Here is a 22,354-nt window from a genome sequence, read left to right on the forward strand (position 1 = left end):
CGGGCCGCCCGGGCCCGCTGGGGAGCGGTAGCGCCGCGCGGCACGTGCGCGGGGAGCGGGGCCGCGGCCGGGCGGTGGCCGCCATGCCCAAGGCGCGGGCGGGGAAGCGGCCGCGGCAGGAGCGCCGGGAGGGCCGCGCTACCGGTGCGTGGGGGCCGGGCGGAGCGGCGGCGCCCCCGGGAGCGGTGGGGCCGGGGGCCGGCCTGCCCTCGTTCGCGGGGAGGAGGGGGGGGGGGAACGCCGCCGTGCTGGGAGCGGGCCCGGGGCGTGGGGAGAGAAGCCCGTTCCGGCGGGGTGCGCTTGCAGCTGGCGTGACGCCGCTCTCTGCCCTAGGCATCCGCTTCAACACCGGGGCCGGCCAGCACATCCTGAAGAACCCCCTCGTCGTCAACAGCATCATCGAGAAGGTGGCCGGGGCGCGGGAGCGGGGAGCGGGGCGGGGGGCGGCTGCCCGGGGGCTGCCCTGCAGCCGTGGGCCGGGGCGGGCCGGCCCAGAGGTCCCTGGGGAAGCGTGTCCTGAGGCACGGCCCTCTGGCCTGACTCCGGCCGTTCTGCGGCTCTGGGGGGACCTTCCTTCTGTAGTGTGTCCTCCTGGCCTTGCTACTGCTTGCCTTTTTTTTTCCCCCTTTTCCTTTTTTTTTTTTTTTTTTTTTAAGGCGGCCGCATGCCTCTTTTTCAGCCCTCGCAACAAAGATCTCTCGTAGACTAGCTTTAAGACATTCTCGTTCTCATGCGTTCTCGAGCGTTTTCCCCTCGTCCCTTTCTAGACGACGTTCGCGCACGTCTCCTCTGCCGGCTGATTTCGGCTCGTTCCTGAGCGGCACGTGCCTTTCGTTTTAAAATCAAATGGCTGCTTGAAATCGGTTGTAGAAGAATAACCGAAGCGCCGTGTGTTCTTAGGCTGCCCTGCGACGCACCGATGTCATTCTGGAAGTAGGCCCGGGAACCGGGAACATGACGGTAAAATTGTTAGAGAAAGTAAAAAAAGTAAGTGTGAATTTCCCACCCCACCCCCCAAGCTGTAACCACATTGCAGCTTAGGCTGTAACAAACAGAAGGATCTTCATCTGTTTGATACAAATAAGCAGAATTACTCTGTGGATATTTTTTCTTAACATTTGCGTAATTCCAGTGAGGTTTTAGCTGCTCACGTAAATCTTGCATGGTTTTATCAAACTGTGTTGCTGTTAGCCATTTACATGGTAAGGCTCGCATGTTTGGAGGAAGGGAGGAAGGTGCGTAGCCTAATAGGAGATTTTTAAGTATTTAAATACCCTGTAGCAATAGATACAGAGGGTTTTAGCAATTGAAATTTTAATCCCAGTTAGGAGGACTTGTATAAAGTTGCAAATACTTACTTTGTTTTCAGGTTATTGCTTGTGAAATTGACCCTAGGCTTGTTGGGGAACTTCAGAAGAGAGTCCAGGGCACGTAAGTATCAACTGTGGAAATAGCGAGCACTTAAAGTAGTGGAGCTGGCTTTGGCAAAAACTTTGGCAACATGCTTCTCTGAGGATAACCACAGTGTATTTTCCCCCAGGTGTCTGGCAAACAAACTTGAAATCAAGGTTGGAGATGTCTTGAAAACAGAGTTACCATTCTTTGATGCATGTGTGGCTAACTTGCCTTATCAGGTATGGGCTAAACAACATGGCAAAACTTTTTCCTCTTTAAATGATAATTGCCCAGAAATTTTACTAACGCTATTGCTCTTTTCCTCAGATTTCTTCACCTTTTGTTTTCAAGCTGTTGCTTCATAGACCTTTTTTCAGGTATGTGGAAGAACAGACCTCTGTATTACCCGATAGAAAAAAAATAATTTAAAAAATATTCCCAAATCAAATTTTTTTAGTTCTTAAAATACTGGTTTGATGGATCAGAGCCGCACCAAGATTTTTGTGTAATATGAAAACTGCCAGTGCCTGGGAATTAGTTTATGTCAATGTATTAAGCGTGAGCAGAAGATTTAGTCTTGATATCAGTGAGTGTCCAGCTGATGAAAACAGCAGTAGCACCTCTTTACACTAGTATTATAACTGTTATTCCAGGGATAAGCAGGGCATGGTAGCATTTCAAATGCCTTCCTACCTGAGAAAGAAAGGGTGGAAAGGGCAGGATTGAAGCCAAGACACTTCCTGTTGTCTGCTCTAAAAATATAACTGTGCAGGTATTTCTGTGTGTTGTTCAACGTGTCGGCAGTTCTTGATTTCTCTCACTGAAGGGCTAGTGTTAGTGACATTACTGGTCAGCTTTTGGAGTTTGGATTTCAAGGACTCATCGTAGAATTAGTCAATATGATTTGTTACAGTCAGGCACAAAACTCTGAGAGTAGCCTCCGTCTTTCTGATCCTGATCCATTTAGCGGTATAAAGAATCAAAACTCTGTTGTAGCTTTAAGGAGATTTAGATCGTTTCACCAAGTTTTGTGTTTTGGTGTTTTTTAACGCACTCTGAACTAATTAAGGCAGAGTTTGTTTATGACAAACCATTGTTGCTTCTAAGCACTGGGGCAAATCCTGTGTTTTCCAAGTGTGTTAGATGGCTTTTGACGTAAAAGTTGATTACTTGGAATTCATTTCCTCATTTCTGTTATTCTCAGGTGTGCGATACTCATGTTTCAAAGGGAATTTGCACTTCGTTTGGTTGCAAAACCAGGAACTAAACTGTACTGCAGACTCTCCATTAATACACAGTTATTAGCTCGAGTGGACCATCTGATGAAGGTACGTCATTCTGCGTTAGCTAACAGAGCTATCAAAGATACAAGAATGTTTCTAGAAATGTGAGGACTTGCTGCTTATTCATACAGCTGCCTGACTTCCCCTGACTAACAGGTTGGAAAGAACAACTTCAGGCCTCCTCCCAAAGTTGAATCCAGTGTTGTCAGAATAGAACCAAAGAACCCACCACCACCTATCAACTTCCAGGTGAGCATTGTGTACTCTAATAACAATATAACATACTAGTGATAGTACTTAATTTCATTTTTGTCTTTACTTATTACTCAGTTCCGTGTGCTGTTTTCACTACTAAGTACCAGCTATTCATTGGCATTTACGTAATTCCAAAGTACTTATTCCTGTATTGATCAGGCTTGCGTTAGGACGTTACCTGAACGTGCCACCATCAATTTTGGTAGTTTTGTTTACAGTGTTTCTGACAAGACTGAGGTACCACCTCCATTATCAGTTGGAGAGTTGCTAGTAATGATGTCCCTTCCCTATCATCGTGGTTTTTATCTCCCAGAGACCCGTCTGGGCTGATGACTTTGTTGCTTATGATTAAAGGAGTAGCTATGAGAAGTCTTTATGTTCAGATGAGTGTGTATTATCTCAGAAGACAAATGTTACAGGGTAGTCTTCTTAAAGTTCATTTCTAAAAGATCTTCAAGACCATTTCAGCCTTGCCCAAGGTTAGCTGGATTTTCTTCAAGTATCAACCTTGTCAGCACATAAGATCTTGGCCAACAGTGCCTAGCCACGAAAAAGGACAATTCAAAGGGTTTTGTGGGTGAAGTATTTTCTCCTCTATTTGTATTGCTTTGTCCAAGACATGACTGGTTTTGTATTGTTGAGAAAGATTATTTTCCTGAAAGATTTCTCTTTGTGTCAATATTATTGTGAAACTGCCAGTAGTGGCTGTTCTTGTTTGTAGTAGCTGTATGTTGTATGTTCCCTTCTGTAAATTCTGCAATTTTTAATTTCAGGAGTGGGATGGTCTGGTAAGGATAGCCTTTGTTAGGAAAAACAAGACACTCTCTGCAGCATTTAAGTAAGTAACTTAACACAATCTTTTCAAAGTTTGAGAGCCCATCCAGTTAACCATTTCTTTTGTGCAAATGCGTAGCAGTGTTATATGCATGCCAGCACACTCGGGGATAAACCGATGATGGAAGATTTATACCGAGGTCACAAGCTTTTTCTTTTAGAAGAAAACTAGGCAGCTGTTAAAAAAGAACAGCTCTGTGTAGTTGTTACAGTTTTTTACAGTAAAGGTTTACAACCAATTAAGTAAAAAAAAAAAACCAAACAAACAACTAGTTAAAGCTCAGTTTTCATTCTAAACTTGTATTTCTTTCAGGTCAAGTGCTGTAGAGCAGTTGCTGGATCATAATTACCGAATTCATTGTTCCTTACATAATACAGTACGTTCTTTTTTAATATATTAAATACTATTTTTGTCTACTGTGACCTACATACTGACTTTTGTAAGAGTGAAAAATTAACATTGAAAAGTTTAACATGTTAAGGGTTTTTCCAAGAGAGTTGGAGGGAGGGAGGAACTTATGTCTTCTCTTAGAGAAATATCTATAAAGGTCACTAAATTACAGTGAAAAAGCTGAAAGCTGAGTATGCTATTAACATATTGGCTGTACATGTCTCAAGGACTTTTACTGATCTAGTAAGAATCTAGTAAGAAAACTCTTTGTGCCTGCTTAGCAATACTGTTGTGATTCATTTATAGCGAATGAGCTGAGGTATAAAAATCCAGATACAAGAACAGAAGAATACAATAATCCATACAAGAAAAAATGCAACTTATTTCTATCACTTGGAACAAGAACTATCCTAAAAGCAGGAAAATAATAGATGATTTCAATGAACGTTTTTCTATGCTATGAATAGAAAATGAATTTGTATCTTATTTTCCATTGACAGGAAATACCTGAAAACTTCAAAATTGCAGAGAAAATACAGACAGTCCTAAAAAATACAGGTTACTCTGAAAAACGAGCCCGTTCAATGGATATAGATGATTTCATTAGGTATTTTTTTTTTCCTCTTTAAGCTTCTTCAAATTCTATCTGCATCTGTACCTGTGTAGCACAGATTAGTATTGGGTTACACAGGAATAGTACTAACTCGCGTTTTCCTCTCAATACCAGACACTCCTTGCTTCCAGTCCTGAACATGAACAAACACTTAACCCCTATATATGTTTTAACTGCTGCTTACAGTATTGAGAAGCAACTAGCTAAAGATCCCTATTTCTGGTATTTGTGTTCTAGACCCTCCTATGTCTCCTCTAAAAATGGCTTTAATAGTGGAATTGGTTATTATAATTTCCCTGGAGACTTACATAGCCCTTCTCTGTCTTGAGGATTAGGACATAGTCTATAGCGTAATTTGCAAATTTGAGTAATTAACTAACTGCTACATTTTGCTCTTACTTCTGGTCAGTTAATTTAAGTGGCAACATGAATCCTCTTGTAATTTAAGATAAAAAGTCCTAGTTGTTTCTCAGTGTGATAGTTAATACAGCTACTGCTCTTTTAAGGAAATGTAATAAACCTGGTAGCATGCAATATAACTAACAGCACTGAAAATATACCTGCATCTCTAAAATGGCAAATTTGCTAATAACTTCTAGTTTAAGATTTGTAACAATTCTTTATGGCAGTTGAACAGTGATGGCAGCTTTCATGCTATTTTCCTATGTCCTTTGCCAGCCAGCAAGTCTTCAAAATACCTTAAGCTGAAGTAGAAATTGTAACATAAATATTTTGCTCTTTCAGACTGCTGCATGGCTTCAATTCAGAAGGCATCCATTTCTCATAGATTCTACTAGAAGAATAAAAGATGTTCTGTATTTTGTCACAGAAGTCTTACCTAAGCCAGAGTGACTGCACCAGGACAAGCTCTTCTCACAAAAGCCATGAACAGAATAGAGTGCACACACTGTGGTTCTTATTAAAGCCTTACGTGCAGTTTTATCACAGGTAGTAGGCAAGAAGCTGCTGCTCTGTATTGTAAAAGCGATAAATTCTTTCATGACTGAAGCGAAGTGGTGGACTCCCATGTGACAGTGTATTTTTAACTACATCAGATAACAAGGATCGATGCTGCCGTAATTGAAATCTGCATTCTCTGATCATGGACTTCATCTCAGTATATTCTTGCACAGTCCTCAACAGTACAACCCGTAAGCCTGGTCTGGGCAACAAAACCAGAGTTGCGGTCATTCCATTTGTTCGGGATTTTTTTGTTTGTTTTAAAGTGTATTTAAACACTTTGTTTTGATTTGGAATGCCTGTCTCTTCCATTCGTTCTCTGGTAGCTACCCACATTCCAGGTCTGTTAGTACTCTTGGAGAAATCCCAGTAACTGTTTCTCAGAAACGAGCATTTATCTTGTGGGCTTGGTATCATTTACAATAATATTATTGAGGTACCTGAAACTACCAGTGTCATCTCCTTTACCCCCTCCTTACTGCCATCAAACTGCTGTAGGAACCAGCAGAAAACTACCAAAGGACCAGTGCTCATATGCACAGACAGAAGGCGGGTTTTGTCAAGTGTAAATTCAAGCAGCTATTTTTATAAGAAAACTTAATTCAGCCTTCAAGGCAAGCAGGAGTTTTAGCATAGATCAAAGCTTTCAGTGAGTCTTCGAGCAATGCATGCCTGTGTCCTGACAGAAAGACTTACTGAAGTGTCTTAATATAGTTTGGATTATATATACTTGTTATTAAGGACAAGGCAAAGTTTTCCCAAGGAGGTCTGCATTAAGTGCATAGCAGCTGTCAAAAGAAAAATCCACTTTGGTCTGCCTTATGATTCAGGAAAACAGTAACTATTAACTCTGTAGCATCATGCAAGGGTGAAGGCGTGACTGTGTATTAACTATCGTACGTCACTTTTTCATGTATAGCGTATAAGACCATAGTAAGTGGAGAAGAGGCAAATTAGCAAAAACTAAGATGTAACTTCATTTTATACACGTGCAATGTCAGTTCTTTAAAAGTCATTGACTTGGAAGCATGTACAGAAATATGCACTTGAATGTGCAGGCATCCTGAGAAGTTGTCTTGGAAAACTGAATTGATCATTTATTTTGTAATTCAATGATTCTAATGCCACTTCACTTCATACAGAACCAATTTATGAGTGAGGTAGGTACCCACAGCAATATGCTCAGAAGGGGCAACTGCTGGAGATTTGTGTCACGCTTCCTAAATGCTTTCGTTTTACAGGACGGGAATTGAGATAAGCTTGTCTGAGTCGTGTTCAAGTAATACCAGTCCATGACAGCAATAGGCTACAGGAATTCAAGTGCTGTAACCAGCCGTATCAGTTTATCTTGATTCTGACTACTTCAGCATCAGTGTATGTCTGACCTTTACAGCAGGCTCTGTTACAAAGACTCTGAACAGTCCCCCCACAGTAGACACAATTTGAGCTTGCATCTGCTACCTGAGAGGACACATGTCACTTACAAGGCTTAGTAAAAAGCTGCTGAAATCGTAACTGCCTCTGCCCTTCTATCTTCTTTGGTACCCACTGTAAACCACAGCCTGCTTGTGGCTCTAGGCTTGCATGGAAGAATAGTAGGAAGGCCACTGTTTTCTCATGTAGGATGTCTCAATCTTCAGAGGCTTTTTAGAAAGCAAGATTTCTCTAGAGCAGCTTCAAAGAAGCCCTCTAGTATGACATGATAACTCGTACTGTCACCTGCTAACAAAAGCTGCTGCCTTCTATTTCATTGGTTTTTGCTTTTAACTGTGATGGATGACGTTCGTAACAAATGCTGAGAAAGATGTGTGATGTTTCTTTTAAGACATGCTGCAAAACTAAAGTCAGGACAGTGCTCTGGGGAACTTCATCATGTGTGACAAATTTGTACAGAAGAGTTAGTTCCAGAGGTAAATACTCATTCTGAAATCAGGCCTTTTCAAAAGTGTAACTCTGAGGTGCTTACAAAGTGAAACCCTGCCCAAAGCACAACATAACTTTCACAGAAGTAAATTCTCATCTGTAATTCATTTAATAGCTTAATTTATTAAACACATTATGCAAAATCTACATTGTTGTTTCAGTTTTCATGTTTACACACAGGAGGTTTTTTTTTTTGTTTTTTTTGTTTGTTTTTTTTAATTATTTTTAACCATGATGCAACAAGAGCTTCCTGTGGCCTACTTTTCTATGAGAGATAGATACAAACATTAAACACTACAAGAATTCCTGGCTCATTTAACTCTCTTTTCATTTCCTTCCCTTTATTCCAGGCCTGGCACAAACAACCAGGCTTGTATCCCCAAAGTAATTTTTAAGCAGCTCCAAGGCAGAGTCTGCTGGAATCAGGGAGAAATCCTAGAGAGGTCTACAATTCTTCATTTGACAAGAAGTTCTTACATGAAAGGTCAATCTTTTTTGGATACTGACTTGCAAAAATAAACTTGAGTGCCACCATCTAAAAAGTGCTGATACACATGGCGCCATTTGTGAGAATTCAGGTACTTGTGGGATTTTTGTTAGCGCTAGGTAGAGGTATTGTGCAAAATCCTCAAATGATGCAGTTTCACCGCACTTTTCAGCTGCTGGCACTGTACAAAGGGAAAAATAGGTATTAGCTACTTTTTTTTAAAGCAACAGAGCTACTCAAACTACCTGCAAACTACGGTTAATGTACATGTAAGTTTGTCATGCATCAAAAGCCAAATTTTAACAGTATGTGAAAGGCCAATATGTATGTATTTAGCTGGATCCCTGAACTTCCACAGTTATCCTATCCATACACAAAGTCAGAATGTACCTTTACTCTGACAGCATTATCACACCATACCACATACTGTGTATCTGCATTAGCCTAAGATACAACTCTCCTCAGTACTTGAACATTACTCTTTATTATACATCAACTAATTTATATTTTTGTGGTTTTTTTTGCTCTGTGTTTTTTTTATTACAGAGAAAAATGCTAGAATTAATATACCCATTCTTTATGGAATTCAGATAAATCTAGATTCCAGATTTTTACACGGAAGATGGAATGTCCAGCTGTTTGTCCACTCTAACAGCTCTTGCAGTTCCTGTTCAAATGATATGGCACATCCTGTGAAATGGAACTAGCCACCAAATAAAAAAAAGTCTCAAAGCACATTAAAAATGTACACACGCTAAAGGTAATTCATACTGACAAATAAGGAATGTTGTTTATTAAGGCTGTGCTTCAGAAAGTATGTTTAGGGTTAAGTAGCCTTCATCAAGGCACAGAATGGGAAGAGGTAAGCACAGCTGTCTGTAGAAGTTACGTACAACCACTAGTGCGGTGTGCATGCACACAAGCACAATTTAAAACTGCACAGCTGGTCTTTGTAACAAAACGGAACATAGTCAAAAGGAAATACTGTGACTTTTTAATGGCCACAGCTTTACTTCATTATGTAAAACATGGCAAATATTTCCAAATGTAAAATTCACCATTTGAATAAATGAAATATTTTAAACAAAGTGCTTCACAGATCTGAACCCTGCATGGTTGTGCTGTCTGGTCTAGAAGCATTTTGTAGACATCATAGGAGCATTTCACACAAAACTGAAAATGTCATTCAGGTGAATAAGAAACAGGACATTTCCACAGACATTTCTAACGTTTTTACACTTTCAAGTAGTTGAGTTCTAACGGCCACTGGGTTTTCTAACAAATGTGTGCTACAGCAGTAGGGGTTCGTGGACTCCTTTAACAGCAAAGGCCCATTTCAAAGGGCACGTGGTCTTTTCGGGTTGATCTGCTTACTGGCTTGTTCTTCCTCTTGTAGAGCTGCCCGGAAAGATTTCACTTTATCTTTAATGAAAAAGAGAGAATGAGTACTGATGTGCCTGTGCTCAACACAGATCTTGAAACTAAGCCCTGATACTCCATATCCTAATGCACAACAAAGAACATTCCTCCACAAAAACAGCTGATGCTACAAGCTACAAGAGGACTGAGATAAGCTTAAATTCAATACTTGCCATACAAACAAGTTGCTTAGCAACTTAGTCCCTTCCTAGATGCTACCCCTGTCTCTACGCAGGATAGGATTGGAAACTGCACAATTGCATTCCCAGTATGTAACCTCTTCACACTTAAATTCTGCTTCTAACTTTCAGAGTATAGGCAGATACACACCACATACATCTTTTTCCCTCCCAGCACCTCCCAAACCATCCTTAGAGGCATACAAAATTGTATTTACCATATAACAAGTCACTTCTGTACATTCTAAAACTCGGCAAGAGTAAATTCTCCTCCCCCCTGTTTATCTATGAATGTGAAAAGCGTTTGTGATTAAATTTTGGAAATTGTTCACAGTAAATAGATAAATGCATCATTCATTTGTTTCATCATAACTGTAACAAGAATGGGAGAAATCTGAGAAAGGAAGTGTAGCATCCTTTCATATTTCTATTCCTGTACCACTCCATTCCCCAGTAATATGCCCGACAATGGGAAGAAGGAAACCAAACCAACAACATAAATATGTCAGTCCCAGAGTGACAGGAATAAAAGCTGAAATAATCAGTAACTGTTATGTGCCATGAGCAGAACACAGAGAGAAAGAATTACTGGGAGAAAGAATTCTTGACTTAATAGTCCTTCCTTCCTGTAAAGCTATACATGTATCATGCTGCCTGTAAAGATGCAAAGATCTCTTAGCTAGCCTTTACCTCTGGTACCTTGTTTCAAAAGCAGTGTCTCAATAAGTTTTCGAAGAACAGGGAGTCACCTAAACTATGTTTTTTCACTGCTGGTGTCTCAAATTGTCTTCTGAAGAGGAAGCCATCACCCATAAGAAGTAAAGCAATGTACCTCCCATTCTTTGCTAAAGTATACTGGTGCCAATGCATGCTTCCAAGGCAAGAAGGCCACATCTGATTTGCTTGATTTGCTTCTAACTTACAGCAGATACTCAGACTGAGTAAAAAGTAAGATTTTTCTAACACAGACAAACCCCCCACCCCTCAGTCCCCAACCTCACCCTTGAATTTTTACCAGTATAGCATCTTTCCTGGAGTCCAAATAGTTACAGAAACTAAAATGAAAAATTCATCTCCGTGAGGTACCAACCTGACAAGCTGATTTTAGGAGACAAGTGGAAGAATCAATTTTGGGCACTAAGAATTATCTGCAGTTTGTTTTTCAACAAAGAGAGGCTGACAAAATTCAGACAGAAAGGCTGCTGAAGAAAAAGTAAGTTAACAACCAAGCTACTTGGAGCTCGACGCCACTCTTAAGCACAGTCTTAAAAACAACAAGCAGGCTCCCTGCTACACTACAGAATGCAACAAAGCAGGAACTGGGAGTTCCTACTACTTTTTCCTCATTGCATTACCTTCGTTTTTTTGTACAGTTTGTTTGGATTTTCTTTTTCCTTCCTTTATTGTTTTGGAACAAAGGAAAAGAAAAGGAAAGTTGCAGGATCGACATTTATCCTTCCTGGAGGTAAAGCAGAGATTTTTCCTTTAAACTAGGACGAACTGAGCACAGATGTGAACTTGTTCTTAGGCAGCAGAATAAATGTTCCTTCCACAGGACCTTGCAGGGCATCATAAAGGACAAAAAGACTAAAACATAACCACACTCTTTTTTTCTCCTCATTATTACTGCAAGCGTCCATGAAAACACACTGCTAATAATGCACACAAAAGTGATTAAAAGCCATCTACCTCGAAGTTCAGTCAGAACATCAATTTTGTGGTCTAGAATTGCTTCAAGTTGGGTAGCGTAAGCATCCACATCATAGTCCACTTCTTCTGTCATATCGAGAAGAGCTTTTTCATCCTCCAGCCATCTAATAGATTCCTAGATGAAAGTTAAATAAACCTAACTAAATACATTACGAAAGTTTCAAGACAGGTTTTCAGACAAAGAGGTGAATTAGACCTTTTCTCAAGATGACTGCACTTTTACTGTCTAGTCACCTCAATATAACAGATTTCAATCCTAAAACAAAACCTTATTCCTAATTCAGCAAAACTGTATGTTTTCTACATTGTTTCTCAATTCCAGTTGTCACACCAGCAACAGGTAAACCCCAGCTACCCCAGTTCTCTTCAAATTCAGAACATTAGGTGGTTGTAAAGCTAAGAAACTCAGAGAACAGAACTTTGTCACAGTTACGTCCCCTTAGGCAGGTATCAAACTTTGAAGTCAGGCTTCAATTTTAAGGATGGGCAGGTTGCCACTCACTATAATCGTAGTGTCATTACTACAGTCAAGGAGCCAAGATAATTCCGTCCATAATCAAAACCAGTTTTGAGAGAAGCTGTATAAAAGAAGAGCTATTTTAAGCTCACTATTGCATGAGTTAACTCCCCAGATAAATAAGAGTACAGTGAAGATTGGTTAGAGCAGTTCTTCAGCATCTTTGCACTCCGAATATTACAAAAACAGAGGGAAAAAAAAAGTCGTTGCAGCAAAGAAGAGTGCATCCAGGAGCTTAAAGCTTACAGAACTATGCAAAGCTGTGATCAGGAGAACTGATCCCATTGGAAATGCTTTGATTAAAAAAAGAAAGCAGCTGACAGTTCTAGGCATGCTGGGCCTGAAATACTAAAATTAAGCCTTACCCTCTGTGCTCAGTAGCCCAAGTAATATTGAAAGCATAGCGCAAACCCCATGTATGTTTTTTGGCTTGCAAGACAGATGGAGCTCACATTGGGACAGGATTCATCTCATAGAAGGTAAACTCATACATCCATGAGAGAAAGGAAGACCAACAGCTCTAGAGCACGATTCATTCCATTGATCTATTTTAGACATTTTTGTAAGGAAAGGATGTTTTGTATCAGTAGCTTCCAGGAGAAAGCTGGCAGAAGACAACTTCTGCCTAGTACAGCTGGTAGATTTTGTATTGCTGCAGCCCACCTCCACCCACGGCATAAACTAACAAGCCGTGCTGCAAACAAAAGGAGATGAGGCTTGGACACATTTCCTTCAAGTGACTGCTGGGAGGAGCAGTAATCTCCAGCAGAAGGCCAGATGGACACACAGAAGCAGAATCTTAAACTAATGGAGCTTGTCTCTCCAGAAGTTGCAAGCATTAGGACACAGCTACGGCATATGGCATATGACTTTCACACTTCTGCATGTTTTCCTTCAGGGCTAATGTTTCATAATAACTAAATCTCTACATCTGTTGTAAAATGTGTTATTTAGCATCCTACTGTATTATGAACACACATCAGTGTTCCACTAAGTTAGATACCTAAATTGAGGAGATGTGTGTATTCCCCACAGGTTTAATGCTCTGCTGTTCTCTTGCAGCAGATGTGTCAAACGGACAGCCTGCCTAAAGACTCTATGCTCATGAACAACAAGCAACTCACATTTCCTTCTGAAAACTAGTAACTCATACTTATTACTACAATTTATTTTCTGAATGCAAAAGGCTCCGTGGCGGTGACCAGCATTACACTGCACGGGCAGTATTCCTTCCAAAGATCCTGACTAAGTGAAAACCTTTATGTATCTGCAAAAAGGAAGCAAACAGGCAGTTAGAAATATACGTGTCTATTCTGGATCTCAGTATCTCAGAGGGAGATGTTACAAAAGGATACTCAGATGAGATACTTGGAGGGAGTATTGCAGTGTCTTACAGGGAAATGACGAAACAGAAATGGTGCTGTTAGAGACATTGCTATTAATTGCCAGCTCTGGCATAGGAATATTGACAGTGAAATTGAAAATTTCAAGGCCAATCTGAATAAACTCCCTGCAAGTAGAAAAAAACCACAGTCACTAGTGCTGGAAAAGGACTACAAGAGAAAATATAGTGAATAGTAAAAATAATAAAAAGAAAACAGCAACTCTTCTTAGGATAAACAGTCTATTTAGGAATGTTTGTTGAGAAGAAAAGGAAAATTTTACTAAATTTATGGGAGGATACAAAAACATGCTTCTCTTTCATCATGGGGACAAAGATTAGTGGTTATAGGATCTGCCCCTATTTGTTTGCTACAATGGGGTCAGCATAATAAAACAATTTAGAAATCTCTGACAGCAGCAGAATGACCAGATGATATCCTACATCTTCAGGAGTATGCACTTTCATTGGGCAAACCTGAATTCCTGGATTAGGATAAAACAAAGCAGAGCTCCATCTTTTACCTGGAAGACAGCCCTGTGGTCTTCTACTACTTGCTCCTCCATTTCTACGATTTGTGACACAGCTTCATGGAAAGTAAACAACTGTGGAGAAACTTCTTCTTCCTAAAAACAATAGTTAAGCTTGTTAATCTGCGAAGAACTGTGGCTACAGGATACCCATCTTACCACAGAACACGAAAAGAAATATGCAGAAAGGCACAACCTGTCTATAGGAAAATAACGGAAGACTGGCGAGGAGGATTGTAAACCCCACCAAGTCACTTGCAGCTGGGCTGTTGAAAAACATATATCATACTAATTGTTGTTTAGTCTTGTCTGCTTGACAGGTAGAACACCTCTGTTTAGATAACATAGGCCTGTGATAGACTTAGAGGCACCCTATCGAATATTCTTGAGACTCCTGCCCTGCTGTGGGAAAGATCAAAGCACAGTGGTCGACTCTGCCTGCACGAACCCTTGAAAAACAGGCAGAAATAGCAGGTTCAGAGATCCCATAGCAAGGACCGAGCTCCACAGTGCCTGCGTGCCCACTTGTGCGCCTCTGCCCGGGTGCTTCTTCAGGGATCCCCTGGCTTGCGAGATAATGAAAATAAATTTACTCTTTGCATTTCTTCTGTGGTTTTGTGGTTGTTCTTGTCTCCTTCGTGTGTTGGCTCCCACACTGTCAAAAATAGAATTTAATACTTCTAACAAGAAAATCTCCAGAAATGAGCGGAGAGGGCAATAAATTCAAAATGTTCACAGAGTTAAATTTAATTCATATTCACTAAGAATTTCCAGCCACTAATTCTAGTGAATACCAGAAAACAGAATACTCCACATTAAAAAAGCAAGTTAAAATAGTGGGAAGAGGAAGTCACAAGGGAAGAATGCTTATTTCTAGTAGGTTTTAATGCCTACAGAAAACTCTGGTTTTCTGTCAGGACTTTTCGTTATGCATATCCCAACAGACAGACAACAATTTTCAAATAAAGAGAACAGCAATTACATTCAAAACATTTCAGGAAATGAAAATTAAATTAATGCTTTGGAAAAAAAGTGTTATAAATGTAAAGTGAGAAATCTAAAATGTACCTAGTGATTAATACATTAGAAGAATGCACAACCTGGATTTACAAACTAGGGCAAATGGGGCTTCTTTAGAAATGAATAGTTAACAATCAAAGGGGAAAGCGCTACTTAGGTTGTAATTAATGCTTTAGCAAGGCAGCATAGTTCCTTATATGATGCCTTGAAATCTTTTTAAAAACATATTGTAAAGCTTAATTTATGATTAAGCATGAACAATGAAAAATTATGATACGAAAGGATACCTGGCTGGAAGGACTGTCTAGTGGGAAGCTCTAGGAATCACTAGCATGTTCTTATAAAATAGAGTCCTGGATGAAGAGCAAGTTACTAAAATGAGAAATACAGCAGACACCACAAAGAGCTGTCTGAGAAGGCAGAGAATCTTGCGAAAAATAAGTTAGGATAGTAAGGATTTCTCTTTTCTTTCATCAGCATTTTCACAAATTGAGTTTTAATCCCTGTTGAACATGTAAGGAACCAGGACTAGAGCTGATAATCAGCAATGAGGTGAAAATGTGCTTTGGAAGATGCCTCTGAGCTCCCCACTCCTGGAGCCCAGGGAGACATGCTGGGGACATGACGTGGCTCTCTCCCAAACAGTGCACTGGGGTTTCACCCCACGAAAATAAGGATGTCGGGAAGAGGAATGATCCATAGCCAGATTTCTAAATTCAGAGAAAGACAAACTCACTTGAAATGGGTATTGCATGCCGGGAAAATAATGCTTAAAACCACAGGAGTGTTAAATAAAACAGATGAATGTCCCAGGATACTTCTAACTGCCTAAAAAAAGATGAAGTTATACTGAAAAAAATGCACACTAAAGAATGCCAGAGCCTAGAGCAGACCCTGCCTGGACACTAAAAGCCCTGATCAGCAAGGAAGATAAAGAAATGTAGAACATTCTCCTCTCACCCTTCAAGAAATGTTTTTGGTTTGGGTTTGGCGTTTTGGTTTTGGTTTTTTTTTGTATGGGAATGAACATAATACCATAAAGTGAAAAGGTCAAAAGGTGAAGAGACATGCTGTGTTTACTTGATCTTGCTAACAGGCTATAATACACATTACTCTGGATTTGTTCTGCCACTGTATTTATCATCATCTCTTTCCGTGTAATGCTGTAAACCACTCACATTTTGCTCACAAAGCAGTTTGAGATCATCCCTCTGAGGAGAGCTCCCCATACCCCACTGTGTGTCCAAATCATCCATCTGATTGGGAGCATGGTGTATAATGGGACGGGTATCTCCTGCGGCATTAGGATCGACTGTCAGCTCCTTCACCCTACGAGCAGAAAATGTTTCATTTGTAAATTAGTAAACTTCCCGTGCAAAAGAGTCACAACCAAAAATAAAGCTCTATGGGTTTATGTGCAATTAATTCATTTAATAAGGTTGATGATGTCAGCTTCACAAATTTAATGTACTTTCAGTGACAAAAAGATGTTAGTCCAACTCGGGGAAAGCATGGACCATTGAATTTCAACTACTTGCAGGTGGATTACAGTCCATCTTCCAGCGAGAGGCATTTTCTGATTGAAATCTTACTACTCATTAACAGTTAAGAGGGCAAAAATCTCCAAACCCTCAATATTAACTCCTTAAACATGAGTAATACTTGAAAGAAAAGTTCATTCAGCACACTAAACCTGACCATCTTTCTTCTTCTGTGCACACAATTGTGCTTTAAAAAAGTTAGTCAATCAGTGCCGCACTAGCTGTTAGAAGCAAATCCACCAAGAATTCTGAAGAAATTAATAATTTGCAACCAAGTATCTCAGAGAATGACTACATCCATTAATTAAAAAAATTTCAAAGGTGAAAATATCTTATTAAAATTTTAGGCTCCTGCAGCATGAAAATAGTTTAAAAGATTGATAATGATTCTGTCAAAAAAAAAAGCCTATTTAAAAGCAAATTTATGAAACAGACACATCAAAGTCTGCAAGTATAACAAGTTTTAGAACATATTCTTCATTTTTTTAAAAGGAAAAACATTTTTTCAAGTAGCACTTATTTACTACAATGCAAACTGTTTTTCATTCCTCTTCAGAATGATGAAAAGTTTTAAAAACATGTATGTATGAAAATTGTTTTATTTTTTGATTGAGATATTCAGATTAGCCTAAGCACAGACTTCTCAGATTTGGTCCACTAAATGTATGAAGGTGACATCACCGTTTTGTTTTAAAATGTATGAAGGAAACTAGCAAGCCTGGATACAGAGTGTGGATGTTTCAGGAGGGTGAACAAAATACTGGGAAGATGATTGCAGATCATGCAGAACCATCACCTGCCAAACAAAATAAAAACAAAATAAAAACAAAATATGTGTGACTCAAGGCAAGGGGACTAATGAAAGGTTGGTCTGTAAAATTACATAGCCAAAAAGAAAACTTAAAAATAAAGATTCCATGTATAGAATGAAGTAGACCTGGTGATTGAAGGAGAAAAGTCGTCATACTCATAGGAAGGAGAGAGATCAGAGCGACTGCCACTACCCTGTGAGAAGGGAATGTCCGAAGGACTAATTCCAAATTCCTTTACTCTGCAGCAGCAAAATACAGCAGCAAATTAAAAGAAAATGTTCTCATAAACACAGTTACAATGACAACTCTTTGTTTAGCATGCTTCTTTAATAGTTTAACGATAAAATTATTTTTGTAGTAAAACGCAAGTGTGCCAACATATTTAAACCTCCTGCAAACAGTTACAGATCACTAACAACACTGAACAAAACCAGTGCTGCTAATTTTCAGGGGGCTATAACAGCAGCGTTTTCTGAAGGGTAATTCCAAATTTCAGTTGGTGCAGTTAATAAAATTTGCTCTACATTCAGTATTCCACTAAATGGCTCCTTTTAAAATATCAAACCATTACAGCTACTAAACTTTAAATTCTATTCTGCCCCATCTTACACTCCGCACACATTGGTGTCCAGCACCTAAAAACTAATTGTTCTGTGAAAAAGCTATATTGCTAGAAAAAACAAAAATACTACACAAAACATATGAAGCAACTTTACAGTGACAGGCATTTACTCCATAACAATGTACAAATTTTAACACCAAGCGGAAGAAACAGTTTCAGCGCAACTATTTAGTATATTAGAAATAGGTGTTTAATTAGTTTTGCAGTGTCTTTTTCTGGAGTCACTTCAGCAACGTGTATTCTATAAGGGGTAAAAGATCCAACAAGCCTCCATGAATGTGTAACTTCATTATGTTACTGTAAGCAGGGGAGTAGATGCCTCCTTCTCAGCAGGAAGGAAATCACACAGACTGGTCCAAGCCAGGCAGATTTGCTACTAGCTCCCTTGATCCAGACGCAGAGACGTTTGGATATCGAGAGGAGTGGGTGGCAAGCCTTCCTAGCAACCCTGTGTGCCTAATGAGTGACTGGCCGGGTGCCCAGCCAAGCAGGAGCAGACAGGGTTCTGCCCTATCCTTCACTGGGGCAAGCAGGCCACTAGGTGGTAGCCTCTTCTAGCAAAAAGAGGGTTTCCGATGGCCCGGAGGCGTGTTTGCCTCCTTCACTTGCAGCAAAGTGTGGCGGGGTCTCTGGGTCGCAGGTCTGACTGCAGGGACACACAGAACCTGATCACCCCATCTCCTCAGACATTAAACGAAGGAGAACTGCAGCAGGGGAAGGCTCCTTTCACACTCACTGAAGAAAGACGAACAGTTTCAGGGAGCAGTACAGGTCTCAGAAGCGCTTCATCAGCCTCTGGAGGTGCTAATTTCTCTACACTGATGACAGAGTCACTGTTGGATTAACTGACTCTTTACTTAGGGGTCTCAGATATTTCCCTGAGGTTGGGAAGTGTAAAATTTCATATGTGTGTATGAAACAGACTGGCAATTCCATGCAATTCTATCCAGGGGATGAAAAAAAACCAAACCACATTGCAAAAAGGTATTTCAGCTAACACACCAGGGAATCACAATGAATACCGACTATCCCTAATGCAAGAAATGGTGCCTCCAGAGCAGGGGCAAGACTAATAGTGGCATCTCCCACATTCCTGGCAATCTACATTATCCATCTCTGGATAATGGCTTAAATGCAGTTCTATTGATTGTATTGTAATGGCTCTAAAAAGTGACAATTTAAATTAAATGTGAGCCTGGATCAGTAATTTGGTTTTAATCTTGTTAAGAAATGCAAGTACGATAAGATTATTCAAGTAGCTAAAATAATTATACATCATGGAACAATGCTATTCCAAATGTCAGTGATCAACAGCCAGTATAGCTATAAGCAATAACATTTTCCATACCTATTTGCATATCTCAGCGTATTTAGAGTGTTTTCACATGATGCCATGCCTGGAGAAATGGTAGCGATCTGGAGAAAACAAGCCACACATTAATAAGTCACTTTGTACAGATGAAAGGGTAGATGAATTCAAATTAACTCTATTTTTTTTTTAATCTCCAGTTTCATTAGAGATCATCTACAAAAACTGTCTACTATTTATAGCTGTCCTTATACAATGACATCTCAAGGAGATAGATGTCAAGTCAAAGCTTCAATTTAATTTTTTTAACCATACCTGGAACGTTAAGAATTCATAGAAATTCAGTGAACTTCCCCCATCTCACTGTCTTGGTAACATAATATGTAAATGCAAAACCCTAACTGAAAAAATAAAGACTCCTCAAAAAGGGAAATACACAACTCGGTAGAAAGTAAGTCTAATATATCCTGCAAACAATTACCAGATTTTTTTATATATATATATCTATCTATCTATATCTGTTTGTAGGCTGTTCTCCATTCAAGCAGACTGTATACTGATTTGAGAGATCTATTTTGGCCACAGTCCGAAACTGTACTTAATAATATTACAGATAAGCATCTGTTTAACTGTTTTCCTAAGTAAAGAATTTTTTTCTTCCCAACTTTAAATGTTTTTTGAAACAATTTAAGGCCAAGAACTTCAGTAAAACTGCAATGACTAACAAAATTCAAAACCTATTTATGCTGACTGTATGTCTCTGGATTTCTTTAGAATGAAACAGAGCCTAGTCATAACTGTCAATGTTATGAAGTTATTTTCAAAATATTTTTCTAAAATTGAAAATAATCAAGTTTCCAAATCATAGTTTAACATTATATACAGAACAGAGTGCTCCACCCCTAAAGATATAACTTTTAAAATTCCAGCAGGAAGTCCATAAACGATAAAAGGAAAAGTCAAATAAAAATGAAGTGTAGAAATTACCAAATAAATTTGACTCCAATATCCCACTTACAGATTAGTATGGCTGAAAGCAAGTGGGAAAGGCCTAGCAGGCATTTTATACCAGCACATTTCAAGAATCTCTTACCAAGTTAAAATCACATCATTTTATATGCATTCCATGTTGAAAAGCACCACATATTTGCAAAATGTCTTACTCTCTAACAGCACATTAGAACACGGGATCAAATCTTTATCTTGTTGAGGAATCCCTTTACAATAAATGTGTCTTCACTGACAAGGAAAACCAGCATCTTAAAAGAGGTCTTACATGTTCAATAAATAATGTTTTCCAATTGAATAATATTTCTATGTTGCAAACTCATTATTTTGACTGCATCATGATTTAACCCCAGCCAGGAACTAACCACCACACAGCTGCTTGCTTACTTCCGCCGCACCCCGCCCCGTGGGATGGAATCCAGGAAAAAAAGTAAGGGTTGAGGCTAAGAACAGTTTAATAGGACAGAAACGAAGAAAATAATAATTATAACAGTACTAAAATGACAATAATTAGAATAAAAGAATTGGAATATCAAAACAAGTGATGCACAATGCAATTGCTCACCACTCACTGACTGATGCACAGTTAGCTCCCAAACAATGACTCGCCCCTCCAGCCAACTCCCCCTGGTTTATATTCTAGGCATGAGGTCACATGGTATGGAATACCCCTTTGGCCAGTTTGGGTCAGGTGCCCTGGCTGTGTCCTGTGCCAACTTCTTGTGCCCCTCCAGCCTTCTTGCTAGCTGGGCATGAGAAGCTGAAAAAGTCTTGACTTTAGACTAAACATTACTTAGCAACAACTGAAAACATCAGTGTGTTATCAACATTCTTCTTACACCAAACTCAAAACCATAGCCTTGTGTTATAGAATCACAGAATCATAGAATCATTTAGGTTGAAAAAGACCTTCAAGATCATTGAGTCCAACCATCAACCATGCCCACTAAACCATGTCCTGAAGTACCCCATCTACTCGCTTTTTGAATACCTCCAGGGATGGTGACTCAACTTCCCTGGGCAGCCTATTCCAATGTCTGACAACCCTATCCGTAAAAAAATTTTTCCTAATATCTAATCTAAATCTCCCTTGCCTCAACTTGAGGCCATTTCCTCTCATCCTATCTCCAGCCACCTGACAGAAGAGACCAGCACCCACCTCACTACAACCCCCCCTCAGGCAGTTGTGGAGAGCAATAAGGTCTCCCCTCAGCCTCCTCTTCTCCAGGCTAAACAACCCCAGCTCCCTCAGCCGCTCCTCATAAGACTTGTGCTCCAGGCCCCTCACCAGCTTTGTTGCCCTTCTCTGGACATGCTCCAGCGTGACCTCAATGTCTTTCCTGTAGTGAAGGGCCCAAAACTGAACACAGTATTTGAGGTGCAGCCTCACCAGTGCTGAACACAGGGTGACGATCACTTCCCTGCTCCTGCTGGCCACACTATTTCTGATACAGGCCAGAATGCCGTTGGCCTTCTTGGCCACCTGGGCACACTGCTGGCTCATATTCAGCTGGCTGTCGACCAGCACCCCCAGGTCTTTCTCTGCTGGGCAACTTTCCAGCCACTCTGCCCCAAGCTGTACCAGCTACTAAGACGACAATTGACTCTATCCCAGCTGAAACCAGGACAGGGTTGGAAGGGACCTTTAAAGGCCACCTAGTCCAACCACCCTGCAATGAGCAGGGTCATCTTCAACTAGATCAGGTATGTCTCAGTGCGAAAGAAAACAAACCTGTCTTGTCATCAGAAAACTGAAGGAGAAAAGAAGATTAATAAAAAAAATGCGATTTTACCACCATTTTCAAATTAGAACCATACCTAACAGCTAAAGGGAAGAACTAGGCTGCCCTAACACCATGGTTTTCATGTTGTGGTCTGCAGACTTCTCTAGCCTCTAGACTAATTAATTCCAAGGAGTCTGTGAAAACTAACCAACACAAAGAAGCCTAGCAATCGGTGTCCACTGCAGAGAGTTTGCATCACCATAAGGAGGTATGTTAAGGATGCACAAATAAAACAACTGGACATCAGTGATTTTATCTGCCCTGTCCACCATCTGACAGAATAAGTCTGTTTTTCAGACTGATGCAAATGCACATGTATACAACACACAACTACTCACCCCATCTATCCCAACTACTTGCCCCTTTAACAGCCTAGAGCGT

At 40.0% G+C, this 22,354-nt stretch overlaps 2 protein-coding genes across 6 annotated transcripts in view; one reads left to right on the plus strand and one right to left on the minus strand.

The window, feature by feature from the left end:
• On the plus strand, window positions 1–7,801 carry DIMT1 (DIMT1 rRNA methyltransferase and ribosome maturation factor). Its single transcript, XM_030003784.2, has 12 exons — window positions 1–144; window positions 334–407; window positions 901–987; window positions 1,370–1,431; window positions 1,541–1,634; window positions 1,723–1,772; window positions 2,600–2,723; window positions 2,835–2,927; window positions 3,707–3,771; window positions 4,081–4,144; window positions 4,659–4,765; window positions 5,516–7,801. The coding sequence occupies exons 1-12, from the start codon at window positions 84–86 to the stop codon at window positions 5,556–5,558; spliced, it is 924 nt and encodes a 307-aa protein (XP_029859644.1). The 5' UTR covers window positions 1–83; the 3' UTR covers window positions 5,559–7,801.
• KIF2A (kinesin family member 2A) overlaps window positions 7,758–22,354 on the minus strand; it is a 60,427-nt gene continuing 45,830 nt past the window's right edge. For 2 of the 5 annotated variants that reach the window (XM_030003781.2, XM_030003779.2), the window contains exons 16-21: window positions 19,221–19,288; window positions 17,376–17,489; window positions 16,076–16,226; window positions 13,872–13,973; window positions 11,429–11,564; window positions 7,758–9,563 (exon numbers count right to left, since the gene is read on the minus strand). In XM_030003781.2, the coding sequence (XP_029859641.1) occupies window positions 9,478–9,563; window positions 11,429–11,564; window positions 13,872–13,973; window positions 16,076–16,226; window positions 17,376–17,489; window positions 19,221–19,288 (657 nt within the window). In that variant the 3' untranslated portion in view covers window positions 7,758–9,477. The remainder of the gene's footprint in view (window positions 9,564–11,428; window positions 11,565–13,871; window positions 13,974–16,075; window positions 16,227–17,375; window positions 17,490–19,220; window positions 19,289–22,354) is intronic. The other 3 variants (XM_030003783.2, XM_030003782.2, XM_030003780.2) reach the window with 2 other exon arrangements.

Source organism: Aquila chrysaetos, chromosome Z (genome assembly GCF_900496995.4).
Source record: "Aquila chrysaetos chrysaetos chromosome Z, bAquChr1.4, whole genome shotgun sequence".
Taxonomy (NCBI): domain Eukaryota; kingdom Metazoa; phylum Chordata; class Aves; order Accipitriformes; family Accipitridae; genus Aquila; species Aquila chrysaetos.

Coding starts and splice junctions, on each gene's coding strand:
- DIMT1 (XM_030003784.2), top strand. CDS start 84: ATGCCCAAGGCGCGGGCGGGGAAGCGGCCGCGGCAGGAGCGCCGGGAG. Junction 1,635..1,722: donor TGGCTAACTTGCCTTATCAG/GTATGGGCTAAA, acceptor TCTTTTCCTCAG/ATTTCTTCACCTTTTGTTTT. Junction 4,145..4,658: donor ATTGTTCCTTACATAATACA/GTACGTTCTTTT, acceptor TTCCATTGACAG/GAAATACCTGAAAACTTCAA.